This window comes from Pongo pygmaeus, chromosome 7 (assembly GCF_028885625.2).
Source record: "Pongo pygmaeus isolate AG05252 chromosome 7, NHGRI_mPonPyg2-v2.0_pri, whole genome shotgun sequence".
In the NCBI taxonomy this organism is placed as follows: domain Eukaryota; kingdom Metazoa; phylum Chordata; class Mammalia; order Primates; family Hominidae; genus Pongo; species Pongo pygmaeus.
The window spans coordinates 111,586,276-111,605,934 of record NC_072380.2 but is presented as its reverse complement, the minus strand read 5'-3'; the positions used below and the strand labels follow the sequence as shown (position 1 = coordinate 111,605,934).

At 33.9% G+C, this 19,659-nt stretch overlaps 1 protein-coding gene across 23 annotated transcripts in view; it reads right to left on the bottom strand.

Moving 5' to 3' along the window:
• The window catches only part of VPS13B (vacuolar protein sorting 13 homolog B), a 915,151-nt gene that overhangs the window by 719,219 nt on the left and 176,273 nt on the right, over positions 1-19,659 (bottom strand). For all 23 annotated transcript variants that reach the window (XM_063669399.1, XM_054497603.2, XM_054497598.2 and 20 more), the window contains exon 17: positions 7,283-7,464. In XM_063669399.1, coding sequence (XP_063525469.1) covers positions 7,283-7,464 — 182 coding nt within the window. The remainder of the gene's footprint in view (positions 1-7,282; positions 7,465-19,659) is intronic.

Genomic DNA, 19,659 nt, shown 5'->3' with positions numbered 1-19,659 from the left:
TGTAATTCATTTATATGAAGCATCCACAATAGGCACATCCATATAGACAAAAGGTAGATTAGTATTTGCCTATTGCTGAGAAAATGGGAGGCTCCAGGAGTGATAGCTAGGGAATGCAAGGATTCATTCAGAGATGCTGGAAACATTCTAAAATTGACTATGGTAATGGATACACATCTCTGTGAATATATTAAAAGCCACTAAACTGCATACCTGAAAAGGAATAAACAGTGTGGTACAAAAATTTTATCTAAATAAAACTGTTTTTAAAAACTTAACAGAAGGAAGGGAAAGGAAAAGAAAGAATAAAATATTTCTGACATGGAAGAGGGGAGAATACCTGAAAAAAAGGTAGGAATGTGGAAGAGAACATAATTTTTCTGAAGTACAAGTAGACTGTAATTAGCATAGTGTTAAATTAAAGGAAAAAGACTAATGTTAAAATAAAGCTAGTGCTCAAAGAAGAGAGGAAACTGTAGGAGAATGTAATCAAACAGAATTAGGTTCCAGATAGAAGAAAAAGCCATACACAGGAAAAAACTGGATATTGTTGGTAGGTAACTATCAATAATATGAATTAAGACAGCAAGTAGGAGGGTAGGCTAGAGGCATGAGATTATGATGAAAGGTGGTGTACACTCAAACGTAGACTTTAAAAATCATGGTTCTGGGCCGGGTGTGGTGGCTCACGCCTGTAATCCCAGCACTTTGGGAGGCCGAGGTGGGCGGATCACGAGGTCAGGAGATCGAGACCATCCTGGCTAAAATGGTGAAACCCCATCTCCACTAAAAATACAAAATCTTAGCCAGGCGTGGTGGCAGGCACCTGTAGTCCCAGCTACTCGGGAGGAAAATGGCATGAACCCGGGAGGCGGAGCTTGCAGTGAGCCGAGATCACGCCACTGCACTCTAGACTGGGTGACAGAGCGAGACTCCATCTCAAAAAAAATATATAATAATAATAATAATGGTTCTTCTTTCACACATTATCAGAACATAAGTCTGAGAGATCCAAAAATGTACACAGCTTGTATAATCTCTTTATTAATGTGGGAAATGGAAACTAGTTGTAAAGCAAAGGATCACATACTTACACAAAACATATTAAACAAAGCTTAACAGTGCTGAGTACTATGTAATGAGAGTCCTCAGATGCAAAATAATAAAATGCTAAAACTTTACACCCTAAATACATACACATTTCCTGGATCTTTAGATAGAACTATTTGAAGGCACAATCCTTTAAGCACACCATAAGAATACAAAGCACAGAATGAGGTTTTGTTCTCGGGGGGGAAAAAGACAAGAAAACTGACCACCTGGAAATCTGGCTTTTTAAAATTGTCTTAGCTGATGATTTCTCTTTAATCTGTTATAAATTTTATAGACATTTCATTTGATAAAAATAAAATTGTTTGGCAAAGAAATGTCTTAACATCATTCTAATTTCTTCAACTCCTCAATATGCAAAAATTAGTTCCACTAATTTTAGGTTTCTAAATGACAGAACTTCAGGTTACAAATATCAATCTGTTGTCACTTACCTAATCAATTTTTCAATATATATGCCACCATTCTTTTAAACACAGAATATTTTTAGAATAGGAAATTTCAAATAAAATGCTTTTTCATAGCACAGTCCATTTTATAAATTCAGAAAAGTAAAAATGGAATAGGTTTGGCTAGGAAAAAGAAAAATTATAAAAGCAAATAATAATTTCATGAGCTTACTAATATGAATGTTCAGGCTATCTAAGCCAATTAATAAAAATAAAAGTTTAAAATTAAAAAAACATTAATATTGTGAGACAATAAACCAAAAAATACTCTGAAGAAAACATCACAGGAAATAGAAATTTAGCAAATAAACAGATAAATGAATTAGACAGTTTCAGACAGTGATAAGTGCTAATGCCAAGGAAGATGTTACTGTAGAGTTAACTTATAGATGGGCTAGCATCAAAAAGGTAAGATTTTGAATACTATATCCATATAAAATAATGACCACAAGATTGGCAATAACACAGTCTACTTAAATAATCATCAAATTAAAATATTTTTTGAAGATAACATTCATATAACATAACCCTCATTTTTTCAAAGTGTGTAATTAAGTGGATTTTACCATATATATTAGGTTGGTGCAAATGTAATCGTGTTTTTTGCCATTCATAATGGTGATTACTTTTGTACCAACCTAATGCAAGGTTGTGAATCCATCACAACTATATAATTGCGGAATATTTTCACCACCCCAAAAAGAAACCTTGGGGAAAACCACAAATATGTGAAAATTAAACAACATGTCCCTAAATTACCAACAGGTAAAAGATGAAATCAAAATGTATCTTGAGACAAATGAAAATGGAAACACAAAATACACAACCTATCAAATGAAGCTGAAGTAGTTCTAAGAAAGAAGATTACAGCAATACACACCTATATCAAAAACAAAGATTTCAAATAAACAATCAAACATTATACTTCAAGGCACTAGAAAAAGATCTAAAGTCAGCAGGAGGAAAGAAAATAAATATGAAAACAGAAATACACAGAGACTAGGAAAACAATTTTAAAAATAAACAAAAATAAAATTTGGTTTTTTGACAAGATAAACAAACCCTTCAATAGACTAAGAAAAAGGAGCATGCTCAAATAAATAAAATTAAAAATAAAAGTGGAGAGATTACAGCTGATAGAAACAACAGAAATATATAAACTCATCAGAATCGACTACTATGAACAATGCTACACCAATGGATTGGATAAGCTAAAAGAAATTAATAAATTCCTAGACACATTTAACCTATCAAGACTCAATCATGAAAGAATGGAAAACATGAGTAGACCAATAATGAGTAAGAAGAGTGAATCAGTAACAAAAAGTCTCCATCAAAGAAAAGTTCTGGACTGGATGAATTCTACCAGAACAACTAATACTGATCACTTCTCAAACTCTTCCAAAAATCTGAAGAGAGAATACTTTCAAACTCATTTTAGAAGGCTAGCATTACCCTCATGCCAAAGCCAGACAAGGGCACTACAAGAAAACAAACTTACAGACCAATATCTCTGGTGAACATAGATGTAAAAATTCTCAATAAAATATTAAATGAAATTCAACAACATATTAAAATAATCTTTTGCCATGATACAGTGGTATTTATCCATGGGATGCAAGGATGGTTCAACAAATACAAGTCAATAAATATGATACACCACATTAACAAAATAAAGGACAAAAGTCATATCATCATCTCAATAGATGCAGAAAAGGCATTTGACAAAATTCAACAGCCTCTCATGATCAAAACTACTAATAGATTAGGTATAGAAGGAATGTACCTAAACACAATAAAGGACATACAGAACAAGCCCACAGCTAACATCATATGGAAGAATGAAATGCTGAAATCTTTAAAGATGAGGGACCTGACAAGAATGCTCACTCTCACTACTTCTTTTCCACACAGTACTGGAAGTCCTATTCAGAAAAACTAAGCAAGAGGAAGAAATAAAAGGCATTGTAATAGAAAAGAAAGAAGTTAAATTGCCTCTACTTGTTGACAATATGGTCTTATATGTAAAAATCCCGGCAAGGCATAGTGGCTCACACCTGTAATCCCAGTATTTTAGGAGGACGAGGTGGGTGAATTACTTGAGGTAAGGAGTTCAAGACCAGCCTGACCAACATGGTGAAACCCTGTCTCTACTAAAATACAAAAAACTTACCCAGGTGTGGTGATGCGCCTGTAATCCCAGTTACAAACCCAGGAGGTGGAGGTTGCAGTGAGCCAAGATCACACCACTGCACTCCAGCTTGGGTGACAGAGGGAGAATCCGACTCAAAAAAAAAAAAAAAATCCCTAAGGACTCCATCCAAAAACTTTTAGAACTGATAAGTGAATTCAGTAAAGCTGTGGGATACAAAATAAACATGTAAAAATCAGTACCATTTTTATGCATTAACATGTCCAAAACTAAAACTATCCAAAAAAAATTAGGAAAACAATCCCATTTATAATAGCAAAAACAAAAATACATGGATATAAAGTTAACCAAGGATATGAAAGATCTGTATACTGAAAAGTATAAAACACTGATAAAAGAAACTAAAAAAAAAATACAAATAAATGGAAAGATATTCTGTGCTAATGAACTGGGAGAATTAATGTTAAAATGTCCATATTACCCAAAGCAATATACAGATTCAGTGCAACCCTTATCAAAATTCCAATGTCATTTTTCACAGAAACAGTAAAATTCCTTAAATTCATATGGAATAAAAGACCTCAAAGAACAAAAGCAATATTAAACAAAAAAGAATAAAGCTGAAGAAATCACACTATCTGACGTTATACTAAAAGGCTATAGCAATCAAAACAGCATGGTACTGGCATGAAGACAGACACATCAACCTACGAAACTAGACAGAATCCAAAATAAACCCACACATTTATGGACAATTGATCTTTGATGAAGATGCCAAGAATATACAATGGGGAAAGAACAGATTCTTCAATAAATGCTGCTGGGAAAACTGGATATCTACATGCAGAACAATGAGACTGAATCCTTATCTAACACCATGAGGAAAAACCAATTCAGAAGGGATTAAAGACTTAAATATAAGATCTGAAACTGTAAATCTACTAGAAGAAACTTATGGACAAAGCTTCATTGGTCTGGGCATTGACTATAACCCTGAAAGCACAGGAGATGAAAGCAATAACAGAAAAATGGGACTGCATCAAACAAAACCTTCTGCCCAGCAAAAGAAACAATTAACAGAATGAAGGAAGAACACAGAAACTGGGAGAAAAATTTGCAAACCATCCCTCTGATAAAGAGTTGTTATCCAAAATATCTAAGGAACTCAACTCAATAATAAGAAAACAAATAATCCAATTTTAAAATGGGCACAGGACCTGAACAGACATTTCTCAAAGGATGACAAATGGCCAACGGGTTCATGAACAATGCAAACGGCCAACATAAAAATGGTTCATACAAATGACCAACAAGTATATGAAAACATACTCAACATCATTAATTACTAGAGAAATGTAAATTAAATTCACAATGAGATATAACCACATACCTGTTAGAATGGCCATTCTCAAAATGATGAAAGGTAAGTGTTAGCAAGGATGTGGAGAAAAAGAGAATACCATTGGTGGGAATGAAAATTAATGCAACCTTCACGCCTATAATCCCAGCACTTTGGGAGGTTGAGGCAGGCAGATCATGAGGTCAAGAGATAGAGACCATCCTAGTCAACATGGTGAAACTCTGTCTCTACTAAAAATACAAAAAATTAGCTGGGTGTGGTGGTGCACACCTGTAGTCCCAGCTACTCAGGAGGCTGAGGCAGGAGAATTGTTGTACCTGGGAGGCGGAGGTTGCAGTGAGCCGAGATCGCGCCACTGCACTCCAGCCTGGCAACAGAGCAAGACTCCATCTCAAAAAAAAAAAGGAAAAAGAAAATTAGTACAACCATTATGGAAAACGATATGGGAGTTCCTCAAAAATCTAAAAATATAAGCAATCCCACTTCTGGGTATATGTCCAAAGAAAATGAAATCATGTTAGAGAGATATCTGCACACCCATGTTCACTGTACAATAGCCAAGATATGAAATCAGTATAAGTATCCATCAAGTGATGAATGGATAAAGAAAACATGGCATATATCCACAATAGATTACTATTCTGCCTTAAATAAAGAAGGAAATTCTGTCGTTTAAGACAACACAGTTGAACCTGGAGGACATTATACTAAGTGAAATAAGCCAGGTACTGCAGGATCTCACTTAAATGTGGTATCTAAAAAAGTCAAACTCATAGAAGTAGAGAGTAGAATGCTGGTTAGAGTAGAATGGTGGTTAGAGTAGAACGGTGGTTACCAAACGTAGGCGGAATGGAGTGGGGGTGGGTATGTAACAGGAAGATGCTGTTCAAAGGGTGCAAAGTTTCAGTTAGACAGGAGCAGTAAGTTCAATTCAAAAAGAGGATACAAATATGTATGTCTGTATGTGTTTATATACACACTAAAATCTGCATACTACTTCAGGGGCTTCAGAAAACTCTAAGTCCTTTCATAAGCTCCGAGTGAAGAACCTCTAGCCTACTGCAACATTTATCTTGTTATTCTTTATATAATGCTAAAAGCCAGCACCAAAACTACTACAGCCCGAACATCCCTAATCTGAAAACCCAAAATCTGAAATGCTTCAAAATTCAAAACTCTTTGGGCACTGACATGATACAAGTAGAAAATTCTACACCTGACCTCATGTGATTAAGTCACACAAAATTATTAAAAATATTGTATAAAATTACCTTCAAACTACGTGTATAAGGTGTATATGAAATGTAAATGAATTTCATATTTAGACTCGAGTCACAGCTCCAGTATATCTCATTATGTATGTGCAAACATTCCAAATCTGAAAAAAATCTGAAATTTGAATCACTCTGGTACCAAACACTTTGGATAAGGGATAATCAACCTGTATTTTACAGTAGTTAATGTCTAGGCCAAATAAGAAAACTCTAATTATAATGTCAGGTCTGAAATTAAAACCTTCAAAAGCATCATATAAGAACAAAAGTCGCTTTATTTTAACAGACAAATTAAAAATAATGTTACTTTAAGCATAATTACACTTAAATTATAACCTTTAAAAACTACTTTTGTGTTACCGACAAACATAACATTATTTTGAACTGAAACAACTTTAAAAAGCTTCTATAATTTTTTGTTTACATGCAAACTGAGTGATAAGATGAAGGTATCTCTTATAGTGATATGAAAGCAGAAATTTGTATTTTTAGTAGTTAACTCCTTAAGGGTGTCAGATTAATGCTTTTCACACACACACACAAAAATTGTTTACCAAACTAACCAAGTATTATGAGTAAGAATTTATTTCATTTTACCAGTATAATCAAACATACTGTACTTATACTTAATTTGGTTATCATTTCAAACACATACATTGATACCCTCAAAAGTTATCCAAAGGGTAAATTATACAAGAAGCTGGTAAAAAATAATCTTTTGCAATTATGAAACATATGCAGAAATAGGTACGAGGAAATAAAACTGGATGGCTTAACTCATAATCTGGATTTTAAACATAAGCTATAAATATCTACATTCACAGAAACATATTACAATTTAAGTTGACCATGCTAGACATATGGATTTTCATAATAAAATATTAGTTGCCTCTAACACAAATTTTCCATACAGTTATCAAAAAGATTGTGTTCTTACCTATACTTAGGAAGATTTCACTTATCAAAGCTTCAATCACTGCAGAAGAGCTGACATTTCCAAGATGAGACCAACTTTGATATATTGCTTGCAAGAGAAGTGTCTGTGCTCTTGTAGCTTGAATTGTGAGATTTGGAAGTTCAAATATACCTTCACTTATAGCAATCTGAGATCTTTTGGTCCTGCACAAGAAAACAGAAAGAATTGCAATACAGTAAATAGCATTTACAGACAACAAAATACTAAATGACTTAGGTTGCAAGGGAAGAAACGGTATACATCCAAAGTATTTTAAAATTTGATTAAACAAAATAGATATGCAATTCTGCTAACTTTAAGTTCCACTATTTAGAAACTCTGAATAATAAAATACAAAAATACAAACTAGAATGATGTCCATACACACATATTCACCTACACATATACTGCTCAAGCAATTACTACATAATCAAGGCAATCATCCTGAGTAAAAATAAAAATAGTGCTTCTTAACACTTAGAAAGGATTTACTGGCAAATCTGCATTGTTCTAGATTTCTTTTATCTGTTAACACGTTGAATCCTGCCATAATAACTCTATGAGGGAGGTACTATCATTATACTAGTTTTTCAAATGGGAAAACCAAGACACACACCGATATATTAAGGTATCAAATGTCATACTACTAAAAAAGAGGAAAAATTAGAATTTAAATGCAGGCAACCTGATCCACAGCCCTCTATCCTAATACTTTCTCTCAGAAGTATTTATGAAGTATTTACATTACATGCAGGACTCTACTTGACAGTAACATGGAAAATTATTTTTAAAATTTCTGCCCTGGAATATCTAATTTGTTGATCCCTTATTCATTTGGTTTTGTCTACGAATAAAGTGAATTATGTAATTAAATTTTCTAAATAACAAAGCCTCAAAGTAAGGAAACATTTCAATATGTCTGTGAACAACAAGTTTATACCGAAGGTTAATAAACGTGCAAGATAAAATAGAAGAACAATAAAACCATTTGTCATTTTTCCAACTGTAACCACACATGGAGAGTACAGAACATCTCTTGTATATCACCCTACCTCATATTCTGGCCACTGCTATGGAGACCAATTCAATGTACACTTTCATTTGCATTGCCTAAAGCCACCATGCAGCATGAGACACCAGCAAACTACTTTGCAATCATACATGCAGAAGATGGAAATGTAGGAACAAATGCTTCCCTCTCTTCTCCCACTAGCTGACTAGTCTCTGAGGAGTTCCCAGGAAATCGAGGACCAGGAAAGATAAAACACTAAAATAGGCCCGGCGCAGTGGCTCACGCCTGTAATCCGAGCACTCTGGGAGGCTGAGGCGGGCAGATCCCAAGGTCAGGAGTTCGAGACCAGGCTGACCAACATGGTGAAACCCCCGTCTCTAGCAAAATACAAAAATTAGCTGGGCGTGGTGGCGTGTGCCTGTAATCCCAGCTACTCAGGAGCCTGAGGCAGGAGAATTGCTTGAACTCAGGAGGCAGAGATTGCAGTAAGCCGAGATCACGCCACTGCATTCCAGCCTGGGCGACAGAGAGAGACTCCATCTCAAAAAAAAAAAAGAGAGAGACTAAAATAACTGAACAAAGCTTTAATGGGACGTGGGACACTATTAAGAAATTTGAAGAAAACTGTAAACCCAAATATCCAAGAAGTTCAACAAACCCCAAGTAGAAGAGAATTAAAAACATACCAAGGCACATTATAATCAAATTGCTGAAAACTAGTGTTAAGGAGAAAAACACATCACATGTAAAGAAACAAAGCTACAAAATAAAGGCAGACTCCTCATCAGAAATCATGCACAACAGAAGACAACAGAATACCATGACTGAAATGCTGAAAGAAAAAAGGAAAACTGTCAGCCTAGAATCCAAAATTCAGAAAAAAAAAAAAATCTTTCAAAAATGTTAGCAAAAGAGCTTTCTTATGACTAAACGCTGGGAAGAATTCCTCACCAGCATATCTGTACTACAAAAAATGTTAAAGAAAATTCTTCAGGCTAAATGAATGTGATACCAGATGGAAATATTTGTGGCTCTACACAAAGAAATGTGAAGAGTGCTGGGAATGGTAAATATAAGGGTGAATTTTAAAAAAAAGAAGAAGAAAGAAACATTATCTTCTAACAAGATTAAGAATTAACTGTTTAAAGCAAAAATCATAACAACATTGTTCAGAGTTTATGACATATGTAAAAGTAGAATGCACAATGTCAATAGCCAAGGACAGGAAGAGGGAAATGGAGGTTCTTACACAATGTATGACACAGTATAACATTATGTGAAGGTAGCTGTGATAAGTAAAAGATATAAACTGTAAACCCTAGAACAACTAAAGCCATAAAACTGAAAGGTAAAACTAATAAAGGCAATAGTGTAGACAGAGTGGAATAAGAATGGAATAGAGAGGTTGAAACAGAATGAATCTAAATAAAGTTATGAAAAGAAAAAAAGAAAACAAACAATAAATGGGACAACTAGAAAACAAACAGCAAGATACTAGAACTAAACCCCAAAATATAGTATTAAGTCTCAAACGTCTAAGCATACCAATTCAAGGAAGAGATTCTTCGATTATATTAAAAAAAAGACCCATATATATCCACTTTAAATAATAAAGTAGATAGGTTAAAAATTAAGGGGATAGGGGCATGAAGGAGTAAACGAACGAGCAAAACAAACACCACATAATTCTAATCAAAAAAGAGTTACGCATTAACATTAGACAAAGTAAACTCTGGAACAAAGACTATTACCATGGATATAGAGAGATTTTTTCATAATGATAACATGGTTAATTAAGTTTGTAGGCACTACAGATCTCCGAAATACATACATTTTTAAAAATACAGAACCGAAAACAGGAATAGACAAATCCAAAACCTGAAGATTTCAACACTCCTCTCAGGAATTGATAAAACAAATAGACTGTAAGTAAAGAATTAAAAACAAAAACAGTACTATCAATCAACTTGGCTTAACTGACATTTGTAGGACACTCCACCCAACAACAGCAGAATACACATTCACCAAGGCATACTACAAGAACATAAAAGCAAGTCTAAGTAAAATGAAAAAGGCTGATATCATATACAGTATATGTGCTGATCACAATGGATTTAAACTATAAACTAATATCATAAAGTTATGTATAAATCTCCAAATAGCCAGAAGTTCAACAAATAAAATATAACTCAAATTAGGAATGTGGTAGATAAAATCTAGAAATACAAAAATAACAATTTTGAAAAATTATAAAACGATATTAGAAAAGGACACTGATATCAGTAATAGGAAAGGGCAATATAAAATATACATAATCAGTGTTCCTAAAGAGGAAAACAAATAGAAAAGAAATAGTATACAGAAATATTTATCAAAAAAAATCTTGTCTAAAATAAACACCTAAACTACAACGTGCACAATGTGACACAAACAATACTGATTCTGAATGATCATTATCCTAGTAGAGCCACTGAACTCCAAAAACGATAAGGAAAAAATTCTATGGGTATTCAAATAGATAAAGCAATGTGCAGCTACCAAGAAGTAAAATGAAAGTTTCCAGAATTTCCCAGACTTTCTATTATCCCTCCTACCCTGTTTACAACAGTCTAGTATACACAGTCAATTTATGTGCACAACTCATCTTTAAAAGAATATAAGGGAATTTTGGCCAGGCGCGGTGGCTCATGCCTGTAATCCCAGCACTTTGGGAGGCCGAGGTGGGCGGATCATCGGAGGCCGAGGTGGGCGGATCACGAGGTCAGGAGATCGAGACCATCCTGGCTAACATGGTGAAATCCCCTCTCTACTAAAAATACAAAAAATTAGCCAGGCGTGGTGGCAGGTGCCTGTGGTCCCAGTTACTGGGGAAGCTGAGGCAGGAGAATGGCATGAACCCGGGAGGCAGAGCTTGCAGTGAGCCGAGATCACGCCACTGCACTCCAGCCTGGGCAACAGAGCGAGACTCCATCTCAAACAAAACAAAACAAAACAAAACAAAACAACATATATGTGTGTGTGTGTGTATATACGTGTGTGTGTATACACGTGAGTGTGTATACACGTGAGAGTGTATACACGTGTGTGTATATACACGTGTGTATATGTGTGTGTATATATACACGTGTGTATGTGTGTATATATGCACGTGTGTATATATACACGTGTGTATGTGTGTGTATATACACGTGTATATATGTCTGTGTGTATATATACGTGTGTATATATGTGTGTGTATATATACGTGTGTATATATGTGTGTGTATATATACGTGTGTATATATATATGTAAGGGAACTTCAAGCTCTAACCTGATATACTGACATACTAATAGTCTCAAGTCAATGGGCTACCTTTGTAAATTCCAGACATGCTTTAAATTTCTGTCATCTTTCAAGTCAATGAGCTCCTTATGTAGCCACTGCTATGGTAGGCAAAGTCTACTTTGTTAATAAAACTAATAACCTTCAAAGCCAAGATTCAGTTTTTACTCTGTAGTTTCTAGGTCCATAAAGAAATGAGCTGTAATGTCCTTACTATTATTTAAATAATGAGGTCTCAGATGAGGCCTAGTTGACTTCATTCTTCATGTAGAAACTGTTCTCTAAAAAACCTATCTGTTGAGTAAATATTTATTAATTGCCTACTCTGTAAGCAGTTATATTCTAGCTATTTAGAAATATCTCAGCCATTTTAAGATTCCAATGAACAAAACAAAAAAATTAAAATCCTTGTCCTCAGAGAGCTTACATTCTAGTGGGGAGTGGAGGAAGACAAAAATCAATAAACATAAGGAAGTTATAAGAGAAATACTACTAGAAATAGAAAACGTAGTACATAACCAGCCTGATCAACATGGTGAAACCTCATCTCTATTAAAACACAAAAAATTAGCTGGGCATGGTGGCGGGCACCTGCAGTCCCAGCTACTCAGATGCTGAGGCAGGAGAATGGCTTGAACCCAGGAGGCGGAGGTTGCAGTGAGTCAAGATTACACCACTGCACTCCAGCCTGAGCATCAGAGTGAAACTCCATTTCAAAAAAACAAAAAAGAAAAGAAAAAGAAAAAAAGTGGAACATAAGCGGAATGAGATTGCTTCAGACCAAACAATTTTGTATACAGTAGGTAGGCTTTATTGTAAAGATAGATCTTATTAAATTGACACTTGAGCAGTCTTGAAGGAGGTAAAATACAGCTAGCTACATGGGTATCTCTGGAAAGCGTTTCAGGCAGATGCAACAGTTTGTGAACAAAGGCCATGAGGTAGAACAGGGCCTGACAAGTCCAAGCAATGACAAGGAAGCTAGTGTGGCTATAGCTGTTTGATAATCAAATTCACAATTTTTTGGTATGAGCATGTTTTCAGTCCTCTTGGGTATGTATATACCTGTGAATATAATTGCTGGGTCATATGATAACTCAATGTTCATCTTTTTTACAAATTGCCAAGTTGTGTTTTACATAGTAACTATACCACTGTGTGTGATGTTCCAATTTCCACCTATTCAGGCCGTACTTGTTATTTTCTGTTTATTTTTATTTTTTAAAATTACATCGCTTCTGATGGGTATGAAGTGGTATCTGCTGGTTTTGATTTTCATTTCCCTGATGTCTAATAATGTTGAGCATTTTTTCATGTGCTTATTGGCCATTTGTATATCTTCTTTGTCAAGTGTCTTTTCAGGTCCTATGTTCACTTTAAAAATTGGGCTGTGTATCTCGTTCTTGTTGAATTATGAGAGTTTTTTTTTATATTCTGAAAATGATAAATGATTTGCAAATATTTCTCCCATGCTGTAACTTGCCTTTTCACTTTCTTGATAGTATCTCTCGATTCACAAAAGTTTAAAATTCTAATGAAGTCCAATTTATCTTTTTTATTTTGTGGCTTTTGCTTGTTATAGATAAGCAAATATTGTTTTTTGGCTTAAAATCTGTTTTGTCAGAAATTAGGATTGTAGCTCCTATTTTTTTTCTATTTACTTGGTAGATTTTTCTCCAGCCCTTTATTTTGAGTCTGTAGGTGTCATATTGCATGTGAGATGGGTCTCTTGAAGACAGCATACCACCGGGACTTGGTTCTTTATCTAGCTTGCCTCTCTGTGCCTTTTAATTGGAGAATTTAGCCTATTTACATTCAAGATTAGTATTGGTAAGTGTAGATTTGACCCTGTCATCATTATGTTACCTGTTTACTACAGAGACTTGTTTGTATGGTTGCTATATACCACTGTTCTGTGTACTTAAGTGTTATTTTAGAGTGCCTGGTAATGGTCTTTCCTTTTCAAATTTAGTGCTTTTTTTCAGGAGCTTTTCTAAGACAGGTCTGGGAGTTACAAATTCTCTCAGCATTTGCTTGTCTGAAAAGGATCTTCTTTCTCTTTCACTTACGAAGCTTAGTTTGGACAGATAAGAAATTCTCGGTTGGAATTTCTTCTCTTTAAGAATGTTGAATAGTGACCCCCAGTCTCTTATGGCATGTGGGATTTCTCCTGAGAGATTCATTTTTGTTCTGATGTGCTTCCTTTTGAAGGTGATTTGACATTTCTCTCTAGCTGCCTAGAGACAAAGGTCTTAGAAGTAGGCAGAGTTATAAATCTCCATGATCTTGAATTAGACAATAGCTGCTTATCTATAACAAGCAAAAGCCACAAAATAAAAAAGATAAATTGGACTTCATTAGAATTTTAAACTTTTGTGAATCAAGAGATACTATCAAGAAAATGAAAAGGCAAGTTACAGCATGGGAGAAATATTTGCAAATCATTTATCTGATAAGGGTCTAGTTTCTAGAATATAAAAAAAAACTCTCATAATTCAACAAGAACGAGATACACAGCCCAATTTTTAAAGTGAACATAGGACCTGAAAAGACACTTGACAAAGAAGATATACAAATGGCCAATAAGCACATGAAAAAATGCTCAACATTATTAGACATCAGGGAAATGAAAATCAAAACCACAAGATACCACTTTGTACCCATCAGAAGGGATGTAATTTTAAAAAATAAAAATAAACAGAAAATAACAAGTATGGCCTGAATAGGTAGAAATTGGAACATCACACACAGTGGTATAGTTACTATGTAAAACACAATTTGGCAATTTGTAAAAAAGATGAACATTGAGTTATCATATGACCCAGCAATTATATTCATAGGTATATAGATACCCAAGAGGACTGAAAACATGTTCATACCAAAAAATTGCACAAGAATGTTCATTGCGGCAGTATTCTTAGCCAAAAAATGAGAACAACACAAATGTACCCCAACTGATGAATAAACAAAATGTATTCGATCCATACAAAGGAGTATTATTCGATCATAAAAAATTAAATACTGATACATGTTATATAACATGGATGAACCTTTAAAATATTACATTAACTGAACGAAGTCAGGCTAAAAAGTCCCATATTATATTATTCCCTTATTATAAAATGTCTAGACTCATAGAGACAGAATTTCCTTTTTGAGGTTTTGAAAATGTTCTGGAATTAGATAGTGGTGATGACTGCACAAAACTGTGAATATAGTAAAAACCACTTAATCGTACACTTTAAAATGATGAAATTTATGTTGTAAATTTTAGCTCAATGAAAACAAACTAGGTCCCTAAAGTATTAGAACTCTGTTCTTAGCAAAACTGATTCAAATACCAATGCCTTCCCTCACAAAAAAAAAAAAAAAAAAAAAAAAATGTCCAAACAACAAAAATTAAAGCCTAGGGTCACCCCTGCCTCTGTCTGTCTCTGTCTCTGTCTCTGTCACTCTCTCTCTTTTTAAGACAGGGTCTCACTCTAGCCCTGGCTGGAATGCAGTAGCATGATCATGGTTCACTGCAGCCTCCATCTCCCAGGCTTAAGCAATCCTCCCACCTCAGTCACCCGAGTAACTGGGACAATAGGTGCATACCAGCATGCCTGGCTAATTTTTATTTTTTTATAGAGACAGGATCTCACTTAGTTGCCCAGGCAGGTCTCAAACTCCTGGGCTCAAGCAACCATCCCGCCTCACCCTCCCAAAGTGTTGGGATTACAGGCGTGAGTCACTGCACCCAGCCTACCCATCTCTCTTAATTAGTATGTAAGATCAATCAAATACACAGTTGCCCAATAAGAAAGTCACTATCCCATCCAACAACTTTCAAATCCTTAATAGCAACATGTGACACTACCTGTGTCCCTCAATCCACAATTCTGATCATATTTGGCTATAAAAGCCAAACGATTGGAATGAATGGACCAGAAAATAAATATGCAGTAAATAAAAGATCCCTTATACCAAACAGGTAAAGTATTAGAGATCAAAAGAAATAGAAGGATAAACAAATATGACTCAATTCATAAATCTGAATGTAATTATCCTTATTATTTCCTTTTGCTTTTCCAACATTTAGACCATTTTTAAAGACATTTTCTTTTCTTTCTCATTTTCCTTTTTATCCTATAAGTATTTTAAAATAGTTAACTAGGTCTCTCCACTATGTTCTCAAATTTCTGTTCCAATTCCTGAACCACCCCCCCACCCCTGCACCAAAAAACCCACAGCATTTTATTAGTGATAAGTAGTAAAGAACACAGACATTTGGAATATCTCCTATAATACAAAAATGTACAATTAATCTATCTTCAGGCACTCTGTTGCAATTAGGAGGTCCCATCGTGTAGCAAGAGCCATGTCCATATAACTACAGCAGTAAGTATTTATATGGCAAAATTATAGATGGGATTCATTTTTTTTACAAGCAGGTCTTTACTATTTCATAATAAATTCAGCTACCGTATATGGTACTCTTTCAAGCCAGCTTATATCACCTAAAATGTTCCCAAATGGATAACATAGACTTGAATAAAAACTTAAACACATGCAAATTCAGAAAGATTAATATATTGTACATTTTAGTAATGCCCAAGGGTAGGGAAAAATTCTCTCCTTAATTATTTTAATATCAAAGGAGAAGCTTACTTTGTACAAAAGTTAGAATTCAATAATAAACACACCAATTATACACACAGGATATGTCTTTGTGGTTTATTTTTCAGCTATAACCCACAACAAATAAAAATAAATTCTATTTATACTTCCATTAGATACTCCAGTGGTATTTAAACTGGCATAAATAAATTTAAAATTATTTGGCAATAGATGGTATCTTACACAATTATCTGTTAATGTAACAATACCAATGAAGAGGGGTTTTTCTCTTTTGCTTTTGTCAATTTTGAAATATTTGTAACTGGTTAACAAACGTAGAAAATAACAAATACTCAATGTATCTATTACCAATTCAACAAGCCATAACATTATACCATATTCACCTCAAAAAATTTTTTAAAGATCAACAGCTTTTACAACTTTATTTAAACTATTTGGGGGAGTCATTAAAATGTCAATAAAAATGCACAATAAAAAGTGTATTTTTCCTTGTGATTTATACCACTACATATTTATTAAACTTTACTTAAAACAAAATAGTTCAATTCATACCAAAAATTTCTAACTTCTGGACTTACCTAATATTTTGAAATATCACTAAATTTCCATTTTAACAGTTAAGCTGTTGAATATAAAATAATTTTTTTAACACATGCCCATTCCTCATATCCAGAAGTCTTAGTCTGAACATATGTTCATTTTACAGAATAGGTTTAAAAACTATCAATTCAAACATTACTCTCTAGGGAAAAATAAATCCTAGTGTAACTAGTGGGATAAACAACTCATTAAAACTCAACTTGGACAAACTCCAGGATAAATTAAAGGAAATAGAAACAAGTAGGTCTTGATTGTATAGTAGCAAAGACTAAAAATGAATATGGCCTAATTAACAAATACTTTGAAAGACTTTGCTTGTACCATTTATTGACAAACTACAACAGAGAGCTGATGAAATTTCAGGACCAAACTGGCATTTCTTTAAAAAAAAATTCCTTCTTCTAAATTTTAAATAAAAATGATGGAAGTGTGGTTCTTACTACTCGATGCAAAGAAATTAAACAATCCATTCAAGTTCATAGGGATACCATTAAATTTTTGCCATATGTACACTTGAGGAACAGCCATCCATTCTTTTAAAATCAACACACCTCATAGCAATTGAAAGAATATTCTCAGCAACAGCTGGATCTAAAGATTTATACAGAGTCCCAAAATGCAAAGTTTGAACCTATAAATTGGTTCCAAAAATGTATTTTTGTTATTACTCATATCCTGTACAGTAAAATAAGATTAGTTCACTTTTTCCAAAATAAAATGAGTACAGTTCTTTGCTAACTCAACTTAGAAATGAAAACAGTTTAAAAAGCTAAGATGTATATTTCTTTGCACAGTGACTACTTAACTTACACATCAATACTCAATGAAAAGAAAAAAAGAAAAAAAGTTTTAAAAGTTTTAAAAAATTAAATAGATAAAATGAAAAGTTAATACTATTTATTCCCAACTCCACACTCTACAGGTAACAACTTTTTATGAGTTTATCATATATCCCTGCAGACCTCTGTATATTCATTTCATGCACTCAAATATACATTTATAATTTTAATGAGAATATATACATAGGTGTATGTCTACAGCCTACTTGATATGAGTAAACAACATATCTTAGAAATCACTAAGATCTTTACATGAATACAAATGCTTCTACAGTGGTCTTTTTAATGCATACATGATATCACACTGAATTTTCACATTCATCAGCAGTGTATCAGAGTATCTTTTTCAACATCCATTAGCTTTTGTCATTTTTTTTTCTTTTTCTCAAAACAGAGTCTCACTCTGTCCCTGAGGCTGAAGTGCAGTGGCACGATCTCAGCTCACTGCAGCCTCCGCCTCCAGGTTCGTTCAAGAGACTCTCGTACCTCAGCCTCCAGAGTAGCTGGGATTACAGGGGCACGCCACTGCACCTGGCTAATTTTTGTATTTTTGGTAGAGACGGGGTTTCGCCATGTTGGTCAGGCTGGTCTCAAACTCTTGACCTGAAGTGATCCACCAGCATCTGCCTCCCAAAGTGCTGAGATTACAGGTGTGAGCCACCATGCCTGGCCAGCTTTTGTCATATATTTTTAATTACAATGATTTTAGCATTTGCAAATAAAATACAAATTACATCCTGTTTGTTGAGATATAAAAATATGTTAACATTTTTCAAATTTCTGGAATAAATAGTTTTATTTGAATTTAAATATTAGATGAAAAATAGGAAAATATAAGAAGTAAAAGCGGCCTACCACTAAAATAAAAATGTAATAAATGTCTTATTACCATACATAAAATCCAAAATCTTAAAATGAACTAAGCAAACAAAAATGAATTCTTATAAAACTACCATGAGATACTATTTCAACTCCACTGGAATGGACATAATCAAAAAGACAGACAATAACAAATGTCAGCAGGGCTGTGAAAAAACAAGAACCTCATACATTGTTGGAAGGAATGTAAAATGATATCATATTGCAAAACAGATTGCAGTTTCTTAAAAAGTTAAACATAAATTTACTATATAATCCAACAATCCCCCTGTAGGTATCTACCCAAGAGAAATGAAACCATTAAGTCCACACAAAGACTACATGTTCATGGCAGCATTATTCATAATAGCCTTAAAAGTGTAAGCAACACAAATGTCTATCAATTGGTGAATGGATAAATAAAAAGTGGTCTATCCAAACAATTGAGTACTATTCAGCAATAAAAAGAAGTGAAGTACTAATACATGTTACAAGCTAGATGAACCCTGAAACAAAAGACCACATCATATTATAGATTCGAGGGACAGAACATGTCTAGAGATATTTTCTATTTCTACAGATACAGAAAGTAAATCTACAGTTCCTTGAAGTTGGGGTGAGAATTAGGATTAACTGTAACCAAGAGAATCTAATTGGGGTGACATGATTACGTTGATGAATGCTCAACTTGGTAAATTTACTAAAAATCATTGAATTGTATGCTTAAAAACAGATTAATTTTATGGTATGTAAATTATACCTCAATATAGTCATTTTTTAAAAATGAATACTTATAGTTTACTTAAGGATTACCTTTATTACTTCAATACTACATTTATGAAAAAATATATTTATACATTAGTTACTAAGATTTTCCAACACTCTGAAACACTACAATTCAAAAGAAAAATTACCCAATTTAAGTCCACGTTTATTAGGCAAGTACTAAGTATTAGATACTATTTGATGCTACATAACAATATAGTTAAATAGCCACTCTGTGCTTATTGAAAACTTAATATCTAACATACCAAAAGATATTCATTGTTTATCCAAACATCTGCCATGCAGAGACCAAATGCAAACTACTAGGCTGCATATCTCCCC